The 22044-nt window shown below is 32.5% G+C and overlaps 1 protein-coding gene across 2 annotated transcripts in view; it reads right to left on the bottom strand.

Annotated features, from left to right (window-relative positions):
• The window catches only part of LOC145255804 (uncharacterized), a 70945-nt gene that overhangs the window by 18630 nt on the left and 30271 nt on the right, over window positions 1-22044 (bottom strand). The window contains exons 6-8 of one of the 2 annotated variants that reach the window (XM_080114492.1): window positions 18968-19117; window positions 8141-9157; window positions 511-677 (exon numbers count right to left, since the gene is read on the bottom strand). In XM_080114492.1, coding sequence (XP_079970618.1) covers window positions 511-677; window positions 8141-9157; window positions 18968-19117 — 1334 coding nt within the window. Of the gene's footprint in view, window positions 1-510; window positions 678-8140; window positions 12134-18967; window positions 19118-22044 lie in introns of those variants that run through there. The other variant, XM_080114491.1, reaches the window with a different exon arrangement.

The raw sequence follows: 22044 nt of genomic DNA, 5'->3' as shown, positions 1-22044 counted from the left end.
ACTAACCTGCTTCTCAGCTGACTACAATATGATCGATTTCAAGTCTAATGTAAACAAATTTTAAAAAATAGTTTCTTATGTTTGTTACAGTTATTAAACAGAGAGAGAGAGAGAGAGCGAGAGAGAGAGAGAGAGAGAGAGACAGACAGACAGACAGACAGGCAGGTAGACAGACAGCAAAGACCGTGATTGACAGAATAGTAGAAACAAGAGTAAATAGACACTGTATAAAATAAAAGTGAAGGGGGATGTCAAACAATACAGAGTGAAAGAGGATGAGAGTAATAGACAGAAAGTTAGTAAGAGCTGGATGATTAATTTGAAAAATAGGACTAATTAGTGCAATTATAATTAATTTTAAAAAAATGATAACTCAATCCCGAAACCAATGTATATTTTAACATGTATTTTATGTAATTAAAAATTATTAAAATATAAAAAAAAAAAAATCCCTTTGGAAATAAAAATGTTTATTAATTCAACTCTAGTATAATAATGAAATCGACTCACTTGAAAAAGGTAAGTTCGTTCCCAAGTTTTCTTTCTTCCGAGGGCGATACTGACAGCTGCCGATATGTTGTGAGGTCCATTTGGAAAAATCTTGAAGATTGGGACAAAAGTTCTTTGCTTGTTTCCATCGCGTTTTGCACAGAACGGAAACCTCATCACATTCGATCCTTTCCAAGAAGTGAAAAAAAAAACATTAATAAAATAAATATATTTGTTTTTTTTGTTTTTGTTTTTAATTTCTCTACACCTAAACACTCACCCCTAAAGTGACAACTTGTGTGGGTTTTCAGGTCTGCTGAAAACAAATGTGGGAGCCTTTTCTTGTCTCACACAAAAACATGCGTTCACATCTCAAGCTATATTACTTGTCATATACATACGCGCACACAAACATATGCGCCCACGTCCACACACATACATATATTCACATTCGCGTACATACACTCACATTCACATGTATACACACACACACGCTAACATACACACATGTACTCACATACACGCACGCATGGACAACGTCACTTCCCCTTTCAAAGGAAATCCACACATGTGCAAAAGACCACCGGAAACAACTATAAAAGCAAGAGACAAGCTGTTTCCAGCCCTTTTCCAACTCGCTTTCCAAGGTGAGTGGTCGGCGCACCAGCCGCCGCCATTTCGGCAGGCGCGCGCACACGCGTGCCTCACGCCACTTGCTACTATGTGGGACAAAAAGCCAACAGACAGTACGTACACTTTATACGCTTTCTCTCTCCATGAACTGGATTGACATTCTCACTCTTTCTCTCTCTACTACTTGTGCCTTGTGACTGCTAACATGGCGCACAGTTTAACTGATGTCAACCCTCTATCTTTTTCTTTGTCTACATGCTCGACTATCATTCCCATTTTCCACTGCATCACTCACTTCTCTTCCCACGCGCAAACAAACGATAGTGACCCGAACATGAGATGAAAACACATTTCCTTTTTCCTTCTATACTACCAATCCCGCAACAAACGATGGTTACACCTGTGCGGACATGAACACGTGTTATGTCTAAAACATTAATTCTTTCAACAATAAATAAGCGACATGTTTATCTACTCCAGCAATTGAGTCTTTGTTTCCTTCATTCCATTCGTTTCATTATTTTCTTTTGTAATGGGATTAGGATTTATATATCCTAGTCCTCTACACAAATATCACATTAAAATCGGGAGGGAGGGCAGACGAGCAGTTTTTAGGATATTAACACTTGTTTTCGTTATAAACTGATATATTGTCGCCATTTTTTTTTTTTTTTTTTTTTTGCAAACTTCAAGCAAAGGTAGACAATGCACATGCATGCAATTCAATTTAGATATTGTCAGCAGTTCCACTAGTATTTTGAAATTAAATTCAATTTTTATGGTATTTTTGTTAGGTGAAAGTACAGAATAGTTACAAAACACCTTCTCTCTATGTTAACAATGGGTTTCTAAATAATAACGTTATTATTTCAGCACGGTAACATAGATGCACAAGTGCCAACAAATTTATTCTGCCAGGGTTCATCACCTACAGAGACTCTTGTAAAGCATACAGCAATCTCGTCCAAAACAAAATGGTGGCGGACACTGAACTTCATTAAGTAATACATTCGAAAAAAGAAAAACAATGCCTTGATATCCAGAAAACTATTTGCCTGCCCAAGATTTAAATGTAATATTCCTTTTCAGCAGGCCTGAAAACCTTTAAAAGTCGTCAATTTTAAGATGAGTGTTGAGGTGGAAAGAAAGTAAAACTTTACCAAAATTTCCAGAAATCAATAATTGCAATCGATTATGAATAAATTAAATTTTATTGAAAACAATCATACTTAATCATATTTAATTGGCAATAACTATAATTAATTAATATCAAATTCAGAAGCGGTCCAGAGTCGCATGTATATCCAGATCAGGGGAGATAACAATCTTAGGTTTTTGCAGTTCTTGTAGGCATCCTCCTACATACAACTCCTGGTATTCCCAAATGATCACCTATATAGTTATGACCAGGCTTAGTGTTGCTTAACATCGGCGATATAACAAGAACCGGTGTTTCAATGTGATCATCTCCTTATAAATAATTAAATTTGTTCATTCGACTTGTGACACAATTTTGTAGTGCCACTAGTTGTTGTTGCTGTTGTTGTTGTTCTTCTTCCACCCTCCCCTATAGTCGGGAGGTGATTTGGTCACGTGGAGCAATACAGAAAAAAGGGACCACAATGCAATTTCGATAACTCCTTTTCTTTTTGATCCTGGCATGAGGTGAGGACGCGTATTTTTGCCTCTCTGTAAAAGAGAGGGGGGGGGGAATCCTCCTCGTCCCCAGCATTTAGTTAAAGGTAGTTAGCTAAGTTGTAAATGGTTAAAGTTAATTGGTATTGTTGTTTAAAATTGTAAAATATTGTATCATATTTTCGTAAAAATAAATAGTTTAGAGTTTCTACGTATACGACTTGTGTTGAGTTGTTTGATCTGCTTTAAACACCAAAACGGTGCCTTCACCGGTTCTAGCCAGAGGAACTTCAACATGAAGACGTCATCCTCAGAGAATGAAGAAACAGCCCAGAAAAAGCCACACCCAAATTCCAAGTATGCCTTCACTCTTTGACTTCCAGAACAATACTGTTCGTTAACACTGACAGGGCCTAAGGTTGTCAACCAGGTAGCTCCCTGCTAGCAAACATAAATTGTCATAGATTTATCATTTCTAATTCTCTCATGATATTCTATATAAATAAAACAGTAGATGTATGCATGTGTGTTTGTGTGAAAATATTTAACTGATAAACTCTTAAACTACTGATCACATAACACTGAAATTAACATAAAATAGTAATCATACACCAAGGATGGTTCATAACGAGAAAAATCTTTGTTTGGATGGATGAATAACATGTACAGAAATATATCGGCAAGTTGAAATGCAAAATGTTCATTTTAACTTGCCAACATATTTCTATTACTTCTGCGTAAAATAATCTTTAGCCTAATATGATTAAATTGTAAATATTTCTTATCTGTCGATAGCTCAAATGGTAGGAAAGGGTGGCTGGAGCACAAAATGTTTTGGTTTCGATTCTAGCTGATGGCAACCAAATCATTTTTTTTAACAACTTTTTCTAATCAGCACTATATATTAGGTACAATATAATAATCAATAGAGAATTGGCTTAGTAATAATAAATACAAAATCGATAGAGAATTGGCTTAGTAATAATAAATACAAAATCGATAGAGAATTGGCTTAGTAATAATAAATACAAAATCGATAGAGAATTGGCTTAGTAATAATAAATACAAAATCGATAGAGAATTGGCTTAGTAATAAATACAAAATCGATAGAGAATTGGCTTAGTAATAATAAATACAAAATCGATAGAGAATTAGCTTAGTAATAATAAATACAAAATCGATAGAGAATTGGCTTAGTAATAATAAATACAAAATCGATAGAGAATTGGCTTAGTAATAATAAATACAAAATCGATAGAGAATTGGCTTAGTAATAATAAATACAAAATCGATAGAGAATTGGCTTAGTAATAATAAATACAAAATCGATAGAGAATTAGCTTAGTAATAATAAATACAAAATCGATAGAGAATTGGCTTAGTAATAATAAATACAAAATCGATAGAGAATTGGCTTAGTAATAATAAATACAAAATCGATAGAGAATTGGCTTAGTAATAATAAATACAAAATCGATAGAGAATTGGCTTAGTAATAATAAATACAAAATCGATAGAGAATTGGCTTAGTAATAATAAATACAAAATCGATAGAGAATTGGCTTAGTAATAATAAATACAAAATCGATAGAGAATTGGCTTAGTAATAATAAATACAAAATCGATAGAGAATTGGCTTAGTAATAATAAATACAAAATCGATAGAGAATTGGCTTAGTAATAATAAATACAAAATCGATAGAGAATTAGCTTAGTAATAATAAATACAAAATCGATAGAGAATTGGCTTAGTAATAATAAATACAAAATCGATAGAGAATTGGCTTAGTAATAATAAATACAAAATCGATAGAGAATTGGCTTAGTAATAATAAATACAAAATCGATAGAGAATTGGCTTAGTAATAATAAATACAAAATCGATAGAGAATTGGCTTAGTAATAATAAATACAAAATCGATAGAGAATTGGCTTAGTAATAATAAATACAAAATCGATAGAGAATTGGCTTAGTAATAATAAATACAAAATCGATAGAGAATTAGCTTAGTAATAATAAATACAAAATCGATAGAGAATTGGCTTAGTAATAATAAATACAAAATCGATAGAGAATTGGCTTAGTAATAATAAATACAAAATCGATAGAGAATTGGCTTAGTAATAATAAATACAAAATCGATAGAGAATTAGCTTAGTAATAATAAATACAAAATCGATAGAGAATTGGCTTAGTAATAATAAATACAAAATCGATAGAGAATTGGCTTAGTAATAATAAATACAAAATCGATAGAGAATTGGCTTAGTAATAATAAATACAAAATCGATAGAGAATTGGCTTAGTAATAATAAATACAAAATCGATAGAGAATTGGCTTAGTAATAATAAATACAAAATCGATAGAGAATTGGCTTAGTAATAATAAATACAAAATCGATAGAGAATTAGCTTAGTAATAATAAATACAAAATCGATAGAGAATTAGCTTAGTAATAATAAATACAAAATCGATAGAGAATTGGCTTAGTAATAATAAATACAAAATCGATAGAGAATTGGCTTAGTAATAATAAATACAAAATCGATAGAGAATTGGCTTAGTAATAATAAATACAAAATCGATAGAGAATTGGCTTAGTAATAATAAATACAAAATCGATAGAGAATTGGCTTAGTAATAATAAATACAAAATCGATAGAGAATTGGCTTAGTAATAATAAATACAAAATCGATAGAGAATTAGCTTAGTAATAATAAATACAAAATCGATAGAGAATTGGCTTAGTAATAATAAATACAAAATCGATAGAGAATTGGCTTAGTAATAATAAATACAAAATCGATAGAGAATTGGCTTGGTAATAATAAATACAAAATCGATAGAGAATTGGCTTAGTAATAATAAATACAAAATCGATAGAGAATTGGCTTAGTAATAATAAATACAAAATCGATAGAGAATTGGCTTGGTAATAATAAATACAAAATCGATAGAGAATTGGCTTAGTAATAATAAATACAAAATCGATAGAGAATTGGCTTGGTAATAATAAATACAAAATCGATAGAGAATTGGCTTAGTAATAATAAATACAAAATCGATAGAGAATTGGTTTAGTAATAATAAATACAAAATCGATAGAGAATTGGCTTAGTAATAATAAATACAAAATCGATAGAGAATTGGCTTAGTAATAATAAATACAAAATCGATAGAGAATTGGCTTTGTAATAATAAATACAAAATCGATAGAGAATTGGCTTAGTAATAATAAATACAAAATCGATAGAGAATTGGCTTAGTAATAATAAATACAAAATCGATAGAGAATTGGTTTAGTAATAATAAATACAAAATCGATAGAGAATTGGCTTAGTAATAATAAATACAAAATCGATAGAGAATTGGCTTAGTAATAATAAATACAAAATCGATAGAGAATTGGCTTAGTAATAATAAATACAAAATCGATAGAGAATTAGCTTAGTAATAATAAATACAAAATCGATAGAGAATTGGCTTAGTAATAATAAATACAAAATCGATAGAGAATTGGCTTAGTAATAATAAATACAAAATCGATAGAGAATTGGCTTAGTAATAATAAATACAAAATCGATAGAGAATTGGCTTAGTAATAATAAATACAAAATCGATAGAGAATTGGCTTAGTAATAATAAATACAAAATCGATAGAGAATTGGCTTAGTAATAATAAATACAAAATCGATAGAGAATTAGCTTAGTAATAATAAATACAAAATCGATAGAGAATTGGCTTAGTAATAATAAATACAAAATCGATAGAGAATTGGCTTAGTAATAATAAATACAAAATCGATAGAGAATTGGCTTAGTAATAATAAATACAAAATCGATAGAGAATTGGCTTAGTAATAATAAATACAAAATCGATAGAGAATTGGCTTAGTAATAATAAATACAAAATCGATAGAGAATTGGCTTAGTAATAATAAATACAAAATCGATAGAGAATTGGCTTAGTAATAATAAATACAAAATCGATAGAGAATTGGCTTAGTAATAATAAATACAAAATCGATAGAGAATTAGCTTAGTAATAATAAATACAAAATCGATAGAGAATTGGCTTAGTAATAATAAATACAAAATCGATAGAGAATTGGCTTAGTAATAATAAATACAAAATCGATAGAGAATTGGCTTGGTAATAATAAATACAAAATCGATAGAGAATTGGCTTAGTAATAATAAATACAAAATCGATAGAGAATTGGCTTAGTAATAATAAATACAAAATCGATAGAGAATTGGCTTGGTAATAATAAATACAAAATCGATAGAGAATTGGCTTAGTAATAATAAATACAAAATCGATAGAGAATTGGCTTGGTAATAATAAATACAAAATCGATAGAGAATTGGCTTAGTAATAATAAATACAAAATCGATAGAGAATTGGTTTAGTAATAATAAATACAAAATCGATAGAGAATTGGCTTAGTAATAATAAATACAAAATCGATAGAGAATTGGCTTAGTAATAATAAATACAAAATCGATAGAGAATTGGCTTTGTAATAATAAATACAAAATCGATAGAGAATTGGCTTAGTAATAATAAATACAAAATCGATAGAGAATTGGCTTAGTAATAATAAATACAAAATCGATAGAGAATTAGCTTAGCAATAATAAATACAAAATCGATAGAGAATTGGCTTAGTAATAATAAATACAAAATCGATAGAGAATTGGCTTAGTAATAATAAATACAAAATCGATAGAGAATTGGCTTAGTAATAATAAATACAAAATCGATAGAGAATTGGCTTAGTAATAATAAATACAAAATCGATAGAGAATTGGCTTGGTAATAATAAATACAAAATCGATAGAGAATTGGTTTAGTAATAATAAATACAAAATCGATAGAGAATTGGCTTAGTAATAATAAATACAAAATCGATAGAGAATTGGCTTAGTAATAATAAATACAAAATCGATAGAGAATTGGCTTAGTAATAATAAATACAAAATCGATAGAGAATTGGCTTTGTAATAATAAATACAAAATCGATAGAGAATTGGCTTAGTAATAATAAATACAAAATCGATAGAGAATTGGCTTAGTAATAATAAATACAAAATCGATAGAGAATTAGCTTAGTAATAATAAATACAAAATCGATAGAGAATTGGCTTAGTAATAATAAATACAAAATCTACATGAATTAAAAATATATGTAAGCGTATTTTACGACCGCGCAAGGCTGGGTACTCACTGTAAGTTTTCAGTATTTAATTGACAATTTATCCATCTCATTAGTCCTTATCCTCAACTGGCTTTTTTAGTCTTGATAAGTTTTCACTCATCAGTAAAAACAATGTTTTAAAATTTTTTACAAATCTTAAGCAAATACAATCACTTACCTTTAAATATGTTGATGGTCCCATTTTTATCAACTGTGGCCCCATCAACTGTAATGGAACCCGAGCACCATGGTTGCATCGTGTTGCGTTCCGTTATTGTGGTCACTGTCATTTCTGCTGTCGTTTTATCTGTCTCCGAATGACGGATATCGCTCTTGGGCAAATTCTTCATTGGATTACTTGTAACTATTTGATGGTCTACTGGAGGGCCATGTAAAGTCGACTGTAAAATTAAAGCGGGCAAAGTGGCCGTCATCTGAGAATAGTCGGATGTTGGACTTTTGCTGAGCATAGTGTTCAAATCGGAAATGTCTTCTTGTAAAGATCGTTTGTGAAGAATCCGAGATGATGATCCGACATCTTCCTGATTGTCTTTTGATTTCTTTGCATAATTGGATAATGGCATCATCCAGTGCTGATGTGGTGTCACAATCCTGTGAAATATTGTTTCGGAAGCTGTCTGCAAAATTTCCTGGCCTAGACCGGTTTCAGTTTGCAGTGAATTATAATTTCTATTGTTATATCCTCTATCTCTAAATTTTGTTTGTTGTCTGAGAGAATCTTGCATCATGGGTGTCGTTTGCTGATTTGGCAATAAAATTCGAAGCGATTCTCGCAGATAATTCTTTGCCGCTTCTTCGGCCTGAAAATTTGATCTCTGTGTATCTCCGATCCATTTTTGAGTTGTGTGTGAGGTCGGGGGGCTTACAGATCTATGCAATATTTCTCGGGATACTAAATAAGAATCGGAAGTTGATGCATGAGACAATGTGTTGTTTGTCGGAGGTGTCAACAATGTCTTCATGGTTGGCTCCATGTTTGGATTTCGGCTTGACAGGGTAGTCGTCCGATCTAACTTTGTGTCATGAAGTGGGGAACCATGTGGAGGGATAAAACGCAAAGACTGAATGAATTGCTGCATGCCGATCTTTTTGCGGAACCGGGGTTTTAACACTTTTAGTCTTCTCTTACCGCTCATCATGTGGTACAGGCGATTCCTCCTGGCATCGGCACCACCTGCAAAGAGAGTGGTAGATGATGGTGATAAAGTTGGCATGTTTAAATCAAAGAGTTGCACATCTTTTGTCGAACGGCCATGAAAAGGTGTGCTCAGAAGAGACTCTTGCAAAGAATATGGTAAGAATACTTCCCTTTCCTGATTCTGTTGTCTCAAAGCCTTAACAAAACCCAGAACTGCCTCAGAAGATAGCAGAGGAATTTGCAAATTCGATGACGTCATCTTCTCCAAAGTCGTGACCTTTGGTGATCGTTGGAAGATTTTGTTATTTCTGGATGTGGTGGCTTCCAACATATCAGCAGTATTTCCGTGAAATCTTGGATTTATATTTCTGTACGTTTTTCCGTTTTTTGGCCCCTTAAGAATGAAAGACATTTCTGGTAAAATTGTCTGCGGACTAAATTCTTGGATTTTTATATTCCTATTATTCTTCACACTGTTTTGTAGTAATCTGAAAGCCTCCTCATTCTGACGTTTTGTAATACCTTGAAAAGCCTCCCCTTGACCTCTTGCCTTACTTACTGTATAATAAAAAGGAAAAGATTTCGTAATTGGTGAGGTATCAAGATACGAGTACGACTGTGAACCAGTATAATGGGCAGTTCTTTCTGGGTGAAAACGAGCATTACGCTTGGGTGAAGTCTTTCCATCAACTGTCGCTTCAGAACTTATTACCTGCAATGGGGTTGTTGGCATCCATTTAAATGCTTCCAACACCACAGCCGGTTTTGTTGTCATGGAAACAGTTGCTGTTTTGTAGAGTTGTGTGTGCGGGGACAGTAACTTTTTATCCAGGATCCGATGCATGTCAAAAGACGAGTTATGAGTGAAGAGTGGCTCGGAAATCTCAGTAGGATACAGGGTTTCCAGAGAAGGAGATGTTTCTCGGAAATTATTTGCAATGGGTTTAAACTGACTTATCATGGATGAAAATTTTTCAATCAACCGGTCCGAGTTGACTGCAAATGAATCGGAGTGTTTTGGTTCCGATCTTTTAGAAACGGATAGTTTTGAAACCTTCCTATTTAACCAATAATTTTCGGTTGGAGGAGATCCAAGATAATCAGGATTATCCAGTGAAGAAGAATTTTCCGACTCAAATGGCGCCTTTAAAGGATAGTACTTAAGATTTTCATCCAGCGTTGACGATAAAGGTTCGGATAGATGAACGAGTCTGCTTATATTTATATGGGATATTTTATTCTCAGAATGGGGATCCTGGCGAATTTTCTTGAATCTATAAAAAGGGTCTGATGGTGGCAAGCTCTTTGAGTTAAAAGAAGTCGTGGTCGAGATTGGTAGAGTAGTGGGAAATGGTAAACTATGTTCTTCTGATAGTGGGTTCGTGTTGGACGGCGTCATTTGAGACGATGGACGGACGCGAGAAGATGATGAATTTACAAATGTTTGGCTATTGGCTTCAAAACTCTGTGATTTAGACGATAGATCATTTTGATGCAAAGGGTTGCTATGAGAGGTCGTACTAGTTGGGACAGGAAAGGAGTAGGAGTTCATAACAGGTGGATAAAGTTTGCTTGAAGATGTGTTTTTTGTCTGGGAAGGCAACGCTTGGGTAAATATTGTTCTTACTGGTGTTCGACGACTTAGTCCAAAACCTTGTGATTTGGATGAGGAATCTGTTGGACGTAAAGGTTGGTGCAAAAAGGATAGATTAACTGCAGTAGACAAGGAATCTATAAGCTTTAAATTGTTTATGCTGGATGCAGTGTTTTCAAGCAATGAATTTTGTCGATTAAAAGATGAAGTCTTCACAGTCATAACTCTTGGAGATGAAGATTGAAAGAATAAACTATTTTCTGTTGAATATGTTTTATCAAGTGGGCTAGTCTTGTCTGTAGAATGATTTTCAAAGGCGGAAATAATTTGGTCCGATAACGGAATCTTTAAGTATTCTTTTTCATATGCAGTAGAAGAAGGCACGGTTTCTAAATATAAACCATTGTCAGTAGAATGTTGTCTAGCAAGTAGATTATGATTTACTGCGGGATGGTTTCCAGAAGAAACACCATTCCGGTCATGTAATGGTATTTTGGGCAATATTTGCTCATCTGCTGTAGTGAAAGTCGGAGATTCCACGGACAAACCATTTCGAGTAGAATGTAGTTTATTAAATGGACCGTTTTGTTCTTTGAATTGATTTTCTGTAGTAGAAAAACCATTTTGGTCTGATAATGGAATCGTGGATAGTTCTTGCTCGGATAATGTAGATGAAGGCAGAACTTCTAAAGGCAAACCATTTTGAGTTGAAACGAATCTACTTAATAGATTACTTTGTTCTGCAGACGGATTTTCTGAAACAAAAACATTTTGGTCCAATAATGGAATTCCAGATGATTTTTCGACATCATTAAAACTAGGCATGGTCTGAAATATGGAATCACTGGGTGCCGATGAGGAATCTGTTGATGATAAAGTATTCGTCGTATAGAATATTGTAGACGGTGATGTCCAGGAATTTTCTGACGCAAACCTAGATTTCAATGTTTCGGTTTCCCAAGTCTGGAGACCTTCTTGCTGGGATAAATTGGGGTCAGTGTCCGATGACCATGGATTTATTAAGTTTGTTGTAATTGGCCATGTACTTTCTGGTCTTTTAGATGATGTTTCTACCTGGGTAACAGCCGTAGAAACGTCTTCCATAAAAGGACTTGTGTATGGTACAGTACTATCAGGATGGGCATCTTCGACTTTTGTTTGGGTAGTAGTAGTAGCAGTAGTTTTGATATTTGTAGTAGTAGTAATTTGAATATTTTCCGTCAAAGTTGTATCCAAAGTTGTAGTAGTATGTTCAGGTGTTGTTTGTACAGAAGATGTAGATGGTACGCTTGTTGTCGTTGGTGGTGCATTAGGCTTTTTAAATATGTGAGTAGTTTGTGGGGGAAGCATTGTGGGCCTGGGTCGTTTCCATTTCCGTTCCGAGGCAGCTCCTTTTGGGTTAAGAAAAAGCTGATTTTTTTTTTTTTTTTTAACTGAGAACAACAGATGCAATTAATTGTTTGCTACATAAATATTTTGCACTGAACTGATATTAGTAACTTGTGCCATTCAATTTTACAGCTAAAAATTATCCGGGTTTTTTTTTTTTTTTTGCTTGTTTTTTCTTTTACATTTTTACTGTTTTTTTTTTTTTTTTGTTTTTTTTTTAAATGTTTTGAATCAAAGTTTTGATTTAGTTTATTCTATCAGGTTGATGCAGAAAGTTCTTTTTTTTGCCGGTTTATAGTATTTTAATTTTGTGGCACTTGTACAGTTTAGTCAAGACATTAAAAAATGAAAATATCGAAGAAAGGTTATATTGTACGTATCCGTTTTGGACTGAAGATCTCCGAAAAAAAAATTTAATTTAATCGAGTAGTTTTTTTTTTTTTTTTTTTTTTTACAGCGGAAAACACGTTCTTATGAGAGCGTGTTGAAGTTAGCCATTGTGAAATTTGCTGAAGATGAACAGCATGCCATGGGGAGATAACTCAATATAAAGTGCCGACACTCCCTCCCCATCTTTAATTCTAGCTTTTCTTCCTAAAAATCGATCCTCGGTATCATAACAAATTTTTTTCGCTGTAAAAAAAACAAAAAAAAACTACTTGATGAAATTAAGTGAATTTTTTTTTCGGAGGACTTCCTTTCATAACGGATACATGAAATATAACCTTTTTTTCGATATTTTCATTTTTTAATGTCTTGACTAAACTGTACAAGTACCAATGTTTGTACATATTGCCATTACTTAAACATATGCCCATGATTAATTTATAACTTTTTCTGTCAGATTATTAAAGAATCCTTCATAATTTTCTGTATTATTCTTTACCCATGTTGAACCAAAAACAATCTTCTTTAGTCAACGAAAAGTGAGTCATCAAAAGGCCTTAGGTTAAAATTACAAAAAGAAATTGAACACGAGTTAGATTTATATTTCACATCCAAAACCTACAGAATTGTACATGCAAGACATTTATAAGCTCGTTGACAGATGATATCAAGTTATGAAAAGAAAAGGTCTTTATTGTTATGAATAAGCATAAAAACATAGTTTTTCATTTTCAAGGTGAAATTTTAAACCGGCAAAACCTTTTGCACCGACCTGGTATTTTGTTTGTGAGCAGATAACTCTGCGTAGCTTAAGTTATTTCCCTTGGGCAATTAAGATTTTTTTTTAATGATTTTTTATTAATTAAAAGGGAGGCAACTCTCGTTATTACTTTTTCTTTACTACTGTACAGTAGAGCCTCGGGATACGGTGGCCCTAGTATACGTTTTTTTTTCAGGTTACGATGCGGAATACGATGTTTTCCAACCCCTGGTTACAGTATTTGCCCCGCCTTAGGGTGTTATTTATAATGTTATTTGATTATATACATGTGTATTATATACTGTACTGTATTTTGTTACTAATTTTTAATACGTACTGTATAAAATTTTGCTTAAGCCCCGTCATACGGCAATTTCACCTTATAATCCCAACGAATTAATGCCGTACCCCGGGGTTCTACTGCATTATATGCTGCTTATATTTGTATGCATAATTACTTATGTGGCTTTTATTGAAATTTGAATCGATGGAGAAACACTACCGTTACCATAATATGATTTATTGGTATTATTAACAAAGCTGTGTCAATAAATAAATAATTAAATAATAGAAGAGAAAGAAATATAATGTGTTTATAAATATGTATGTCATAAATATGTCATAAATAAATATGTCATAGGGTTAGAAAAACGTACAAGCAAGTTTGGTGAAAGTTGCTACAAGTGCTTACATCTTTCAATAAAAAGAAACCCATAAATTTCAAAGTTGTAAGGGATGCTGAGGAATGTATTACGTAGTTGCTAAGATACAATATAACATATGAACGTGCATAAATGTAAATAACATGTTTTACCATTTGTCAGAGGAGGTCGTGACGATGGCTACCATATCCAGGTTTAAGGTGGAGTTGAACAGGTATTCAGATTCTATATGGATGTAAATAAGTTTTACCTGTCTCTTTACATGGCTTGTTTCACTTTGCTAGCTTTTTGGTCAAATAAATTTATTTGACCAAAAAGCTAGCAAAGATTTAAAGAAATTTAATTTGATTTAAAGAAATTTTAATCAGAAATTAGAGAATTTGCATATAAGTAGGCTCAGATACTCTATTATAGAAAGGTCGTTCAAAAAGTAAAGCCTCCTATTTTATTCTTTTTAACTAAAAAAGTTGAAGAGCTAAGCCGAGGGTGGTACTATTAAAACGAGCAACCATTTGTGCTCCAAAGTAATTTGCAGTTGTATTTTTAGTGTCGCCTGCACTGAGGATTTTTGGCAAACTCTGGAATCTCCACAGAATTTCGAACAGAACCATTTATTTAATCCATGAGGGTAGCATGCTCTCGTTCTTTCAACCATGACTGGGTAGAAGTCCTAAGTAATTGTATTTTTTACTGTCTCCCACACTGAGGATTGAACCTTCAACCTCTAAAAGAGTATAACTTACAACTGAATTTTACCAAGTACTTTACCCATGGGTCCTTGAGGAAAATTCTATTATGAATCTTAGGAGCCTTAAATATATTTTTGTTTTTAGATGTGCAGATAGATTGCAAAGTTTGACAAGATAGACCTGAAAAATACCGGAAGTTATATTGACCAAAACATTGTGCAAATAACACTCAAGATGAGAACAGTAGTTAGAAAAATCCAAATTATACAAAAAGAAAGGTGTAATATAAAATGCCTCTGCAACAAGGATCAGTGGGTGAGATTAGCTTGGAAATAAATAAAATAATTGAATTTTACCATATCTATGTTTAAAGCGTCCTTAGTCAAAAATTCAAACTGCATGTGTATGTAAATAGCTTCCACCTGTTTCTTTACATGGCTGGTTACACTTTGCTGGGTTTTTTTTTTTAAATAAATTTGATTGATTTAAAAAAATTTAGATGAGAAGTTATAAGAGTTTCTATATAAACAGGCTGGAATTCTGCATTATACTTAGATGGGTAAGTCCATTTTCTATATTTTGATTGGCTGCACGTCCATTTTCTGTATTTTGATTGGTTGCACGTCCATTTTCTGTATTTTGATTGGTTGCACGTCCATTTTCTGTATTTTGATTGGTTGCACGTCCATTTCCTGTATTTTGATTGGTTGCACGTCCATTTCCTGTATTTTGATTGGTTGCACGTCCATTTTCTGTATTTTGATTGGTTGCAAGTCAACCAATGTATATTCTAAACTAGAATATAATTTCTCTGGTAACATATTTTTGCTAGTATGTATTATGTGTTTAGCTTGATAATGAATAGTCGATTGTAACAGTTTCTTGTTGAGATGCACTACCCCTCTCCTCTGCAAAGGAGATCAAGCCTAGAAGGATAATTTCATGAAAACAGAAGAGACACTACACTACTCCTTTCCCCATAAAAAAAACAGGAAGAAGTAATAAGGGGATAGTATCAGAACCACACTACTCCCTTCTGCACCAAAAGGGGGCAGTACCTTATACGATAATAACATAGGAATGGAAATATACTACACCACTTGTGTTTCTTCCAAAAGAAGAAATAATGCCTAGGAGTACGATTTTATGACAAAGGAATAGCTATTACATTACATCCTACCTCCATGATTCAGCATCAAAAGATAGTATAATAGTACATTCATAGAAGCAATAGTATAGTTGCAGATTCAGACAGATACCAAATCGCCATTAGTAATAGATATTATTTCAGTCAAGCATTCAAGATAGTTGGCGCCGTTATGCTGGTTAAGTGTTAATTGGATTCTACATCCTTGTTGAACTTGGCTGAAATGACACAGATGAAGAATTGAAGAGGATATTGGGGAATCTATTGCATCGTTATTTCCATGGCAGGTGCTCGTCTGAGCTCCAATCCCTCGTCCCCTCCTCGCCAATCTTTCACAAGAAACACTCGTCTGGCTGAAACTACTGTCAATAATTTTCCTCACTCTTTATCTGTGCCTAAATCCAAACGTAGATTCCATGAGCAAAGCTTCTTTCTTAGAACTGCATGCCAGTGGAACTCTCTGCCACTTGCCTGTTTCCCGCCTGACTACAACTTGGACGTCTTCAAGCCCAACATAAATAAACTCCTGGTAAACCGCCCCCTTAAGTAAGACACTCTATCAAAACCCTCAATACTAATGATTACTACAATACTATCTCATTGATTACTGTACACGCAATAACATATGAGACTTGCACGAATTTTACCATCTGCTAGTTCCAAAGTTTGGAGAACATTTGAAATAGTAATGATTCTTCACAGAATTGCAAAATACCAGAGGGAATTTCTAGTATTGTCTGCTGTCGATGCATTTAAACAAAATCTTTTTTGTTAAAATCGGTTTATTACTTTTGATTCAAATGGTATTATTCTACCATCATCATATTTGGTTTAATATCTGTTTTACATGCTGGCATGTGTTGGATGGCTTTCAGAAATAGAAGTTCTGGTTGAAGCTTTTTTCAGCACTATAATCGGAATGCGTCAGGGCCAGTTGCTTTACCGGAATCGAGGTTTTTTATTAGCTTGGCAACATCACGCATAGATATTTGTATGTCACATAGCATATTTTCAGACACAGGAGAAAATACAGGCGGTTTGTGGCAGTCATGATCGCATAGGGTAGAATTAGCTGCAAAGTTCTTGGCAAAGAGTTTGGCTTTGTCTGATGTTAATGCAATTATTCCAGATCCATTGATGATGGTTCGGATAGAGCACACACTTCTATTCAGGACCTTGTTTATTATTTGCCAAAACTGGGGAACTACGCTGCTGTTCAGCTACTTAAACCCGAAAGAACAAGAAAGGAATACTTTAAGAATCACATACAAGCTCTTTTACGTCATTCACATCTACACACACTAACCAAAATATTGCCTATTACTCACACACACATATCCACACTAACAAATATATATAAGCATAGCCCAACTCCTCATGTCTGTTTATTCATAGAACATGTTCCTGCCAAAAAAAACATGAGTTTCCTAAATTACTATTTCTGGCTGAAAATGACTTATTTTCTTGTCAACTTAGATATAAATGTTTTGTTATTTAATCAGGTTTTCCTTGAGTTTTTTTTCATTTACACTGCTCATCAAAAATTTAAGACCACTTAAAAATCTTAAAAAAAAAACAAACAAACTTTTTTTTAAGGATAGATTTTAAACTCTTCCGGCTTAAGGTTACCAATACTACAATCTAAAACGTTATGGAAACAAAAAGCTACATTCCAAAGATTTATTTTTAAAATGTACATTTTTATTCAATTAGGCTTTTTACACATGATCAAAATTATCAGACCAGAGGCAAAAATTCTATTAAATTGTACAAAAAGTGTATGAAAAGTGTATGAAAACATTCAACAATCAAACTTAATGATGAGTTCTACCTCCACTGCTTTTGATGACTTCAAAAATTCTTAGGGGCATGCTAGAAATAAGAGTTTCCATTAAGATGCGGAGGATCCTGTTCCAATTTCTGAAGATGGCTTCATGAAGTTCATTTTTTGTTGAATATTGTTTGCCATTTCGATAAACCTCTCTTGTCATCCATTCACAAATATTTTCAATTGGGTTCAAGTTCGGTGAGCATGCAGGATGTCCCAAGAGATGGACTTCATTTTCTTGTAGAAAGCTCAAGCTCTGTCCTGCAGTGTTGATTGCAGCATTATCCTGTTGGAATAACCATTCATCCCCACACAAAAGATGACCCTCCATCAAAGATGCTTTTTGTAGCATACTAACATAACCAGCTGCTGTCTGACGCCCCTGCACCCACCTGTAAGAAAAGGCACCCCATACCATTACGGACCATCCACCACTATGATGTGTGGAAAAAATTTCAAGAGGCATGTTTTTGTCATGCCAATATCTCTGGAAACCATCAGGACCATCTAAATTGAATATTTCTCATCAGAAAACAGGACTTTCTTCCACTTAACGTCCCAGGTTTGGTATTCACAACCAAATCTTAAGCAGCTAACTTTGTGACGTGGAAGCAATCGAGGAATTTGTTTACACTTTTTATTTACCATGCCTTTTTGTTGTAAGTGTCGTCTGATGGTTATTGGACTGCAATCAGCATCTGTAACCGCCTTAGTTTGACTAGAAGAAAGTCCTCTGTCATTCATAACAACCCGTCTGATTCTCCTACTCAATGCAGGAGAAATTTTTTTTGGGGGGGGGCGCTACCAAAGGATTTTGCTTTTCCATAATTCTCAGTGTTCTTTAGAAAGTTGCAAATAACAGTTTTAATGCGATTTACCTTAGTTGCTATCGCTCACTGTGACAAACCTTGCTTATGGAATCCTAGAATTTGAGAACGCTCAACTTCGGTTAATTTTCTTGCTTTAGGCATGGTAACACTTTTACACAGTGATTGCTAATCTCTAACTGAACTAAAACATTAGAATTACCATAAATCTAACTATTTATACCCTTGGTCTTATAATTTTGATCATGTGTAAAAGCCTAATTCAATAAAAATGCAAATTTTTAAATAAAATTTTTGGAATATACCTTTTTGTTTCCATAACCTTTTAGACTGCAGTATTAGTAACCTTAAGTCGGAAGAGTTTAAAATCTATTCTTAAAAAATGTTTCTTTTGAAAGATTTTTAAGTGGTCTTAAATTTTTGATCAGCAGTATATAAGACACTGTTGATGTTAAGTTAGCAGTTTATATATATATATATATATATATATATATATATATATATATATATATATATATACACACACACACACACACTAAAACAGAAAAGAAAAGAAAACTCACCATAGATTTTCTGAATGACTGCAATATCAAATTTGGACAACGTGCAGTCGCCCTTCATCCATGGCCACATGATGGAGATTGGCCACCGAGAATGCATCAGGCCGAGACTGTGGCCAAACTCATGGACGGCCACACAGTAAAGATCAGCAGCTACCAAAGTGGGAGAAAATAAGCAATAAATGGCAAATGGGCGAAATAGTTAACACACAAAAATATTGTTGGTATTGCCTAATGAATCCTTACAAGGATAGAACTCAGAAAATTCCGTGTAGCTTAATTGCCATATATATTTAAAAAACTTAATACATAGCTCTACTCACGTATTGAGCACTGTTGAAGTAAATAGTGAATAAAATGTTATGTAGATACAGGAAATAATATATGTATACATATACACACATATATATGTATGTATATATATATATATATATATATTGTAAAATGTTTTTGACTCCTGATCGGGGTATGAGATGAATGGATTCGCCAATCATTTTTATCACCAACGGCTGTGCTAAACAACCAATGAAAACGTTTAAAAATTATTATAAAAACTGTCGAATATTGGATTCAATCAGTTCGCCGTTAACTACGCCACGGACCGCATTTGATTCTTGGCCGCCATCTTGGTTACTGATCTGAACTACGCCGCCATCTTTGTTCAACACAATGTCTCAAAACTTAACATATATATATATATATATATATATATATATATATACATATATATATATATACACACACATATATAAATAAATGACAAAAGTCCATATTCCAAATTTCAAGATGTTGACCATCTTACCATTTATTTCTTTAAGTATGTTGACATGTACAATTCTTGACAGCACGTGTTTTGTAGTGCAAAATCATTCATGTAATTATAATGTCAATTATTGAATTTATTGCTCCCTTAACTCATCAAAAGAAAAAGCATTTATCAATTTTAAAAGGAAATAAAGGCATATGGACTACAAAACCGGAAAACTAGGAGAGAAAAGTTGCAATTAATTTTTTTTCACTTTGTTGCACTATCTTTGAATTTTAAAGTAAAGTCACCAAATTTAAATTACTGTATTAATAAATTGTATTTATTTTGATATACATAATAAAAATATTTTTTTAACATTTTATTAATTTATTATTCATAATTAGTCTATGTATATTTACTTAGATAATATTGATAACTATAAAATCTATAATGTATTTATATTTATTGTTATATGAAACTAATTACCTAATCTATTGATCTGTTTATAGTAATGGCGTTTGATAATTAATATTTTTTTATTCAATTTTCACACCAAATAAGGCACAGTAGGGGCTACAAACGGGGGCATAAATTGCAGGTATATTATGAAGGGAGATGAGTAGCAAGATGTCTGTTCACATTACACTTGAACTCTGCATATCCGTAAAAAGCAGAATCCCAGAAGGGAGTTCCAAAGTCTAGCAGTTCTGGGGAAGAAACTATTGCAGTAGAATTCTTTCTTACACCTAAGGTTTCTACTGTGAAGGGGTGGGATTTAGCTGCTTGTCGGGTTTGTCAGGGGTATTCACGTCGAGGTGGTACAATTACTTGTAGTTTGTCAGAGCATTTACCAATAAAGCACTTGTAGAACAGGCAGAGAGATGCAACATTTTGTCGATGGGACAGAGGCTGAAGCTGAGATGACAGTTCAGGACCTATCAAGTTGGCAACCCTCTTTTGAACCCTATCCAGGAGCGAGAGACAAGTAGCAGATGCCCCAGCCCAAATGTGACAACAGTACTCCATACATAGGCGAATGGTGGCCTAAAAGAGGTACAGGATACTTTCAGGTGTAAGTAGCTTTCTAGCATGATAAAGAGAGCCCACAGACAAAGCCTCACTCACATCTAATTTTGCATAACTATAAATCTTATTTTATTACATATATAAATATTTTTATTAAATTTATTTCTATTTTAAATAGAATTCTTTTTTTTTTGCCATTTAATTAGTTTTAATTAACCATTTTTAACATTAATTTGAGAGATCTCCTTAATCTTTCTATCATTTGTAATCGGTTCAAGGGCGATAACATATTTCATAATGAAAATAAGTTATTTCCCTCTATCCAATAGCATTTTTAGATTATACAGGGTTTAACTATACTAATAAATTATTTAATTATCTGATTTAATTGTTTTATTTTATCTATATCATTTGTTTATTAATTCAATTTGTATTTGTATTGATTATATTACTTTAAATTTTAATATCGAAAACATTTTCAACATTAATCTATACATATACGGGTTTTATCTATTAATGTTCTGACTTAATTATAATTTCCAAATCAATGATTACCTGGTATGTCTATTAGATTTACTTCCATAATTCTATTTCCTCAAATCTAGTTCATTGAATTCAAATATACCCCAATTTTTTTTTGTATTCTTAATATATTAAAATTATATCCAATAATTTATTTATCTAAAACTTTTTTATCAAAGTATACTGTGATAACAAAGTATTCGATATCCTTTTTTAAGCTATTCTTTTGCATTAGGATTATATAGTTTTGATTGATTTTGACGTATATTTCAATTCCATCCATCATATATCCATTTATTAATTTATATATTTAATTAAATTATATCTTAATTTATTTTTTTTTTAATTTATTACCATTATTATTTTAAAATGTATTAACCAATTTAACTAGTTTGGAAATAATTATTAAATTTGATTGAGAATATTTGTACAGAATAATTGCAAGTTAAGACTAATAAATTTTTAGGGTAAGACTTTTAAAATAATTAATGTAAAACAATATTAGTAATTAATTAAATATAATATTAAATAAATACGGTTATAAATATATAATAGCTCACATTCAAATTAAAATAAAAATTTCCTTCTGATTGAACTATGATCCTACAGAACGCTAAAATATAAATGCCTTTGATTACTTATAATCTTTCTTTCTCCATTTCGTTGAAATTTTTAGGATTTGCTTTCCTCATTCAATCCTAAAGCTAACAACTTTTAACATGAAGGTGTTAGATCAAATAATTTTCAACCAATGGAAATTTTTCCAGAGCGATAATAAAGTAAC

This window comes from Euprymna scolopes, chromosome 31 (genome assembly GCF_053919585.1).
Source record: "Euprymna scolopes isolate OS-2025 chromosome 31, ASM5391958v1, whole genome shotgun sequence".
Taxonomy (NCBI): Eukaryota; Metazoa; Mollusca; class Cephalopoda; order Sepiida; family Sepiolidae; genus Euprymna; species Euprymna scolopes.
Note: the sequence above shows the minus strand (reverse complement) of the source record. Positions and strands in the feature narration are given on the sequence as shown.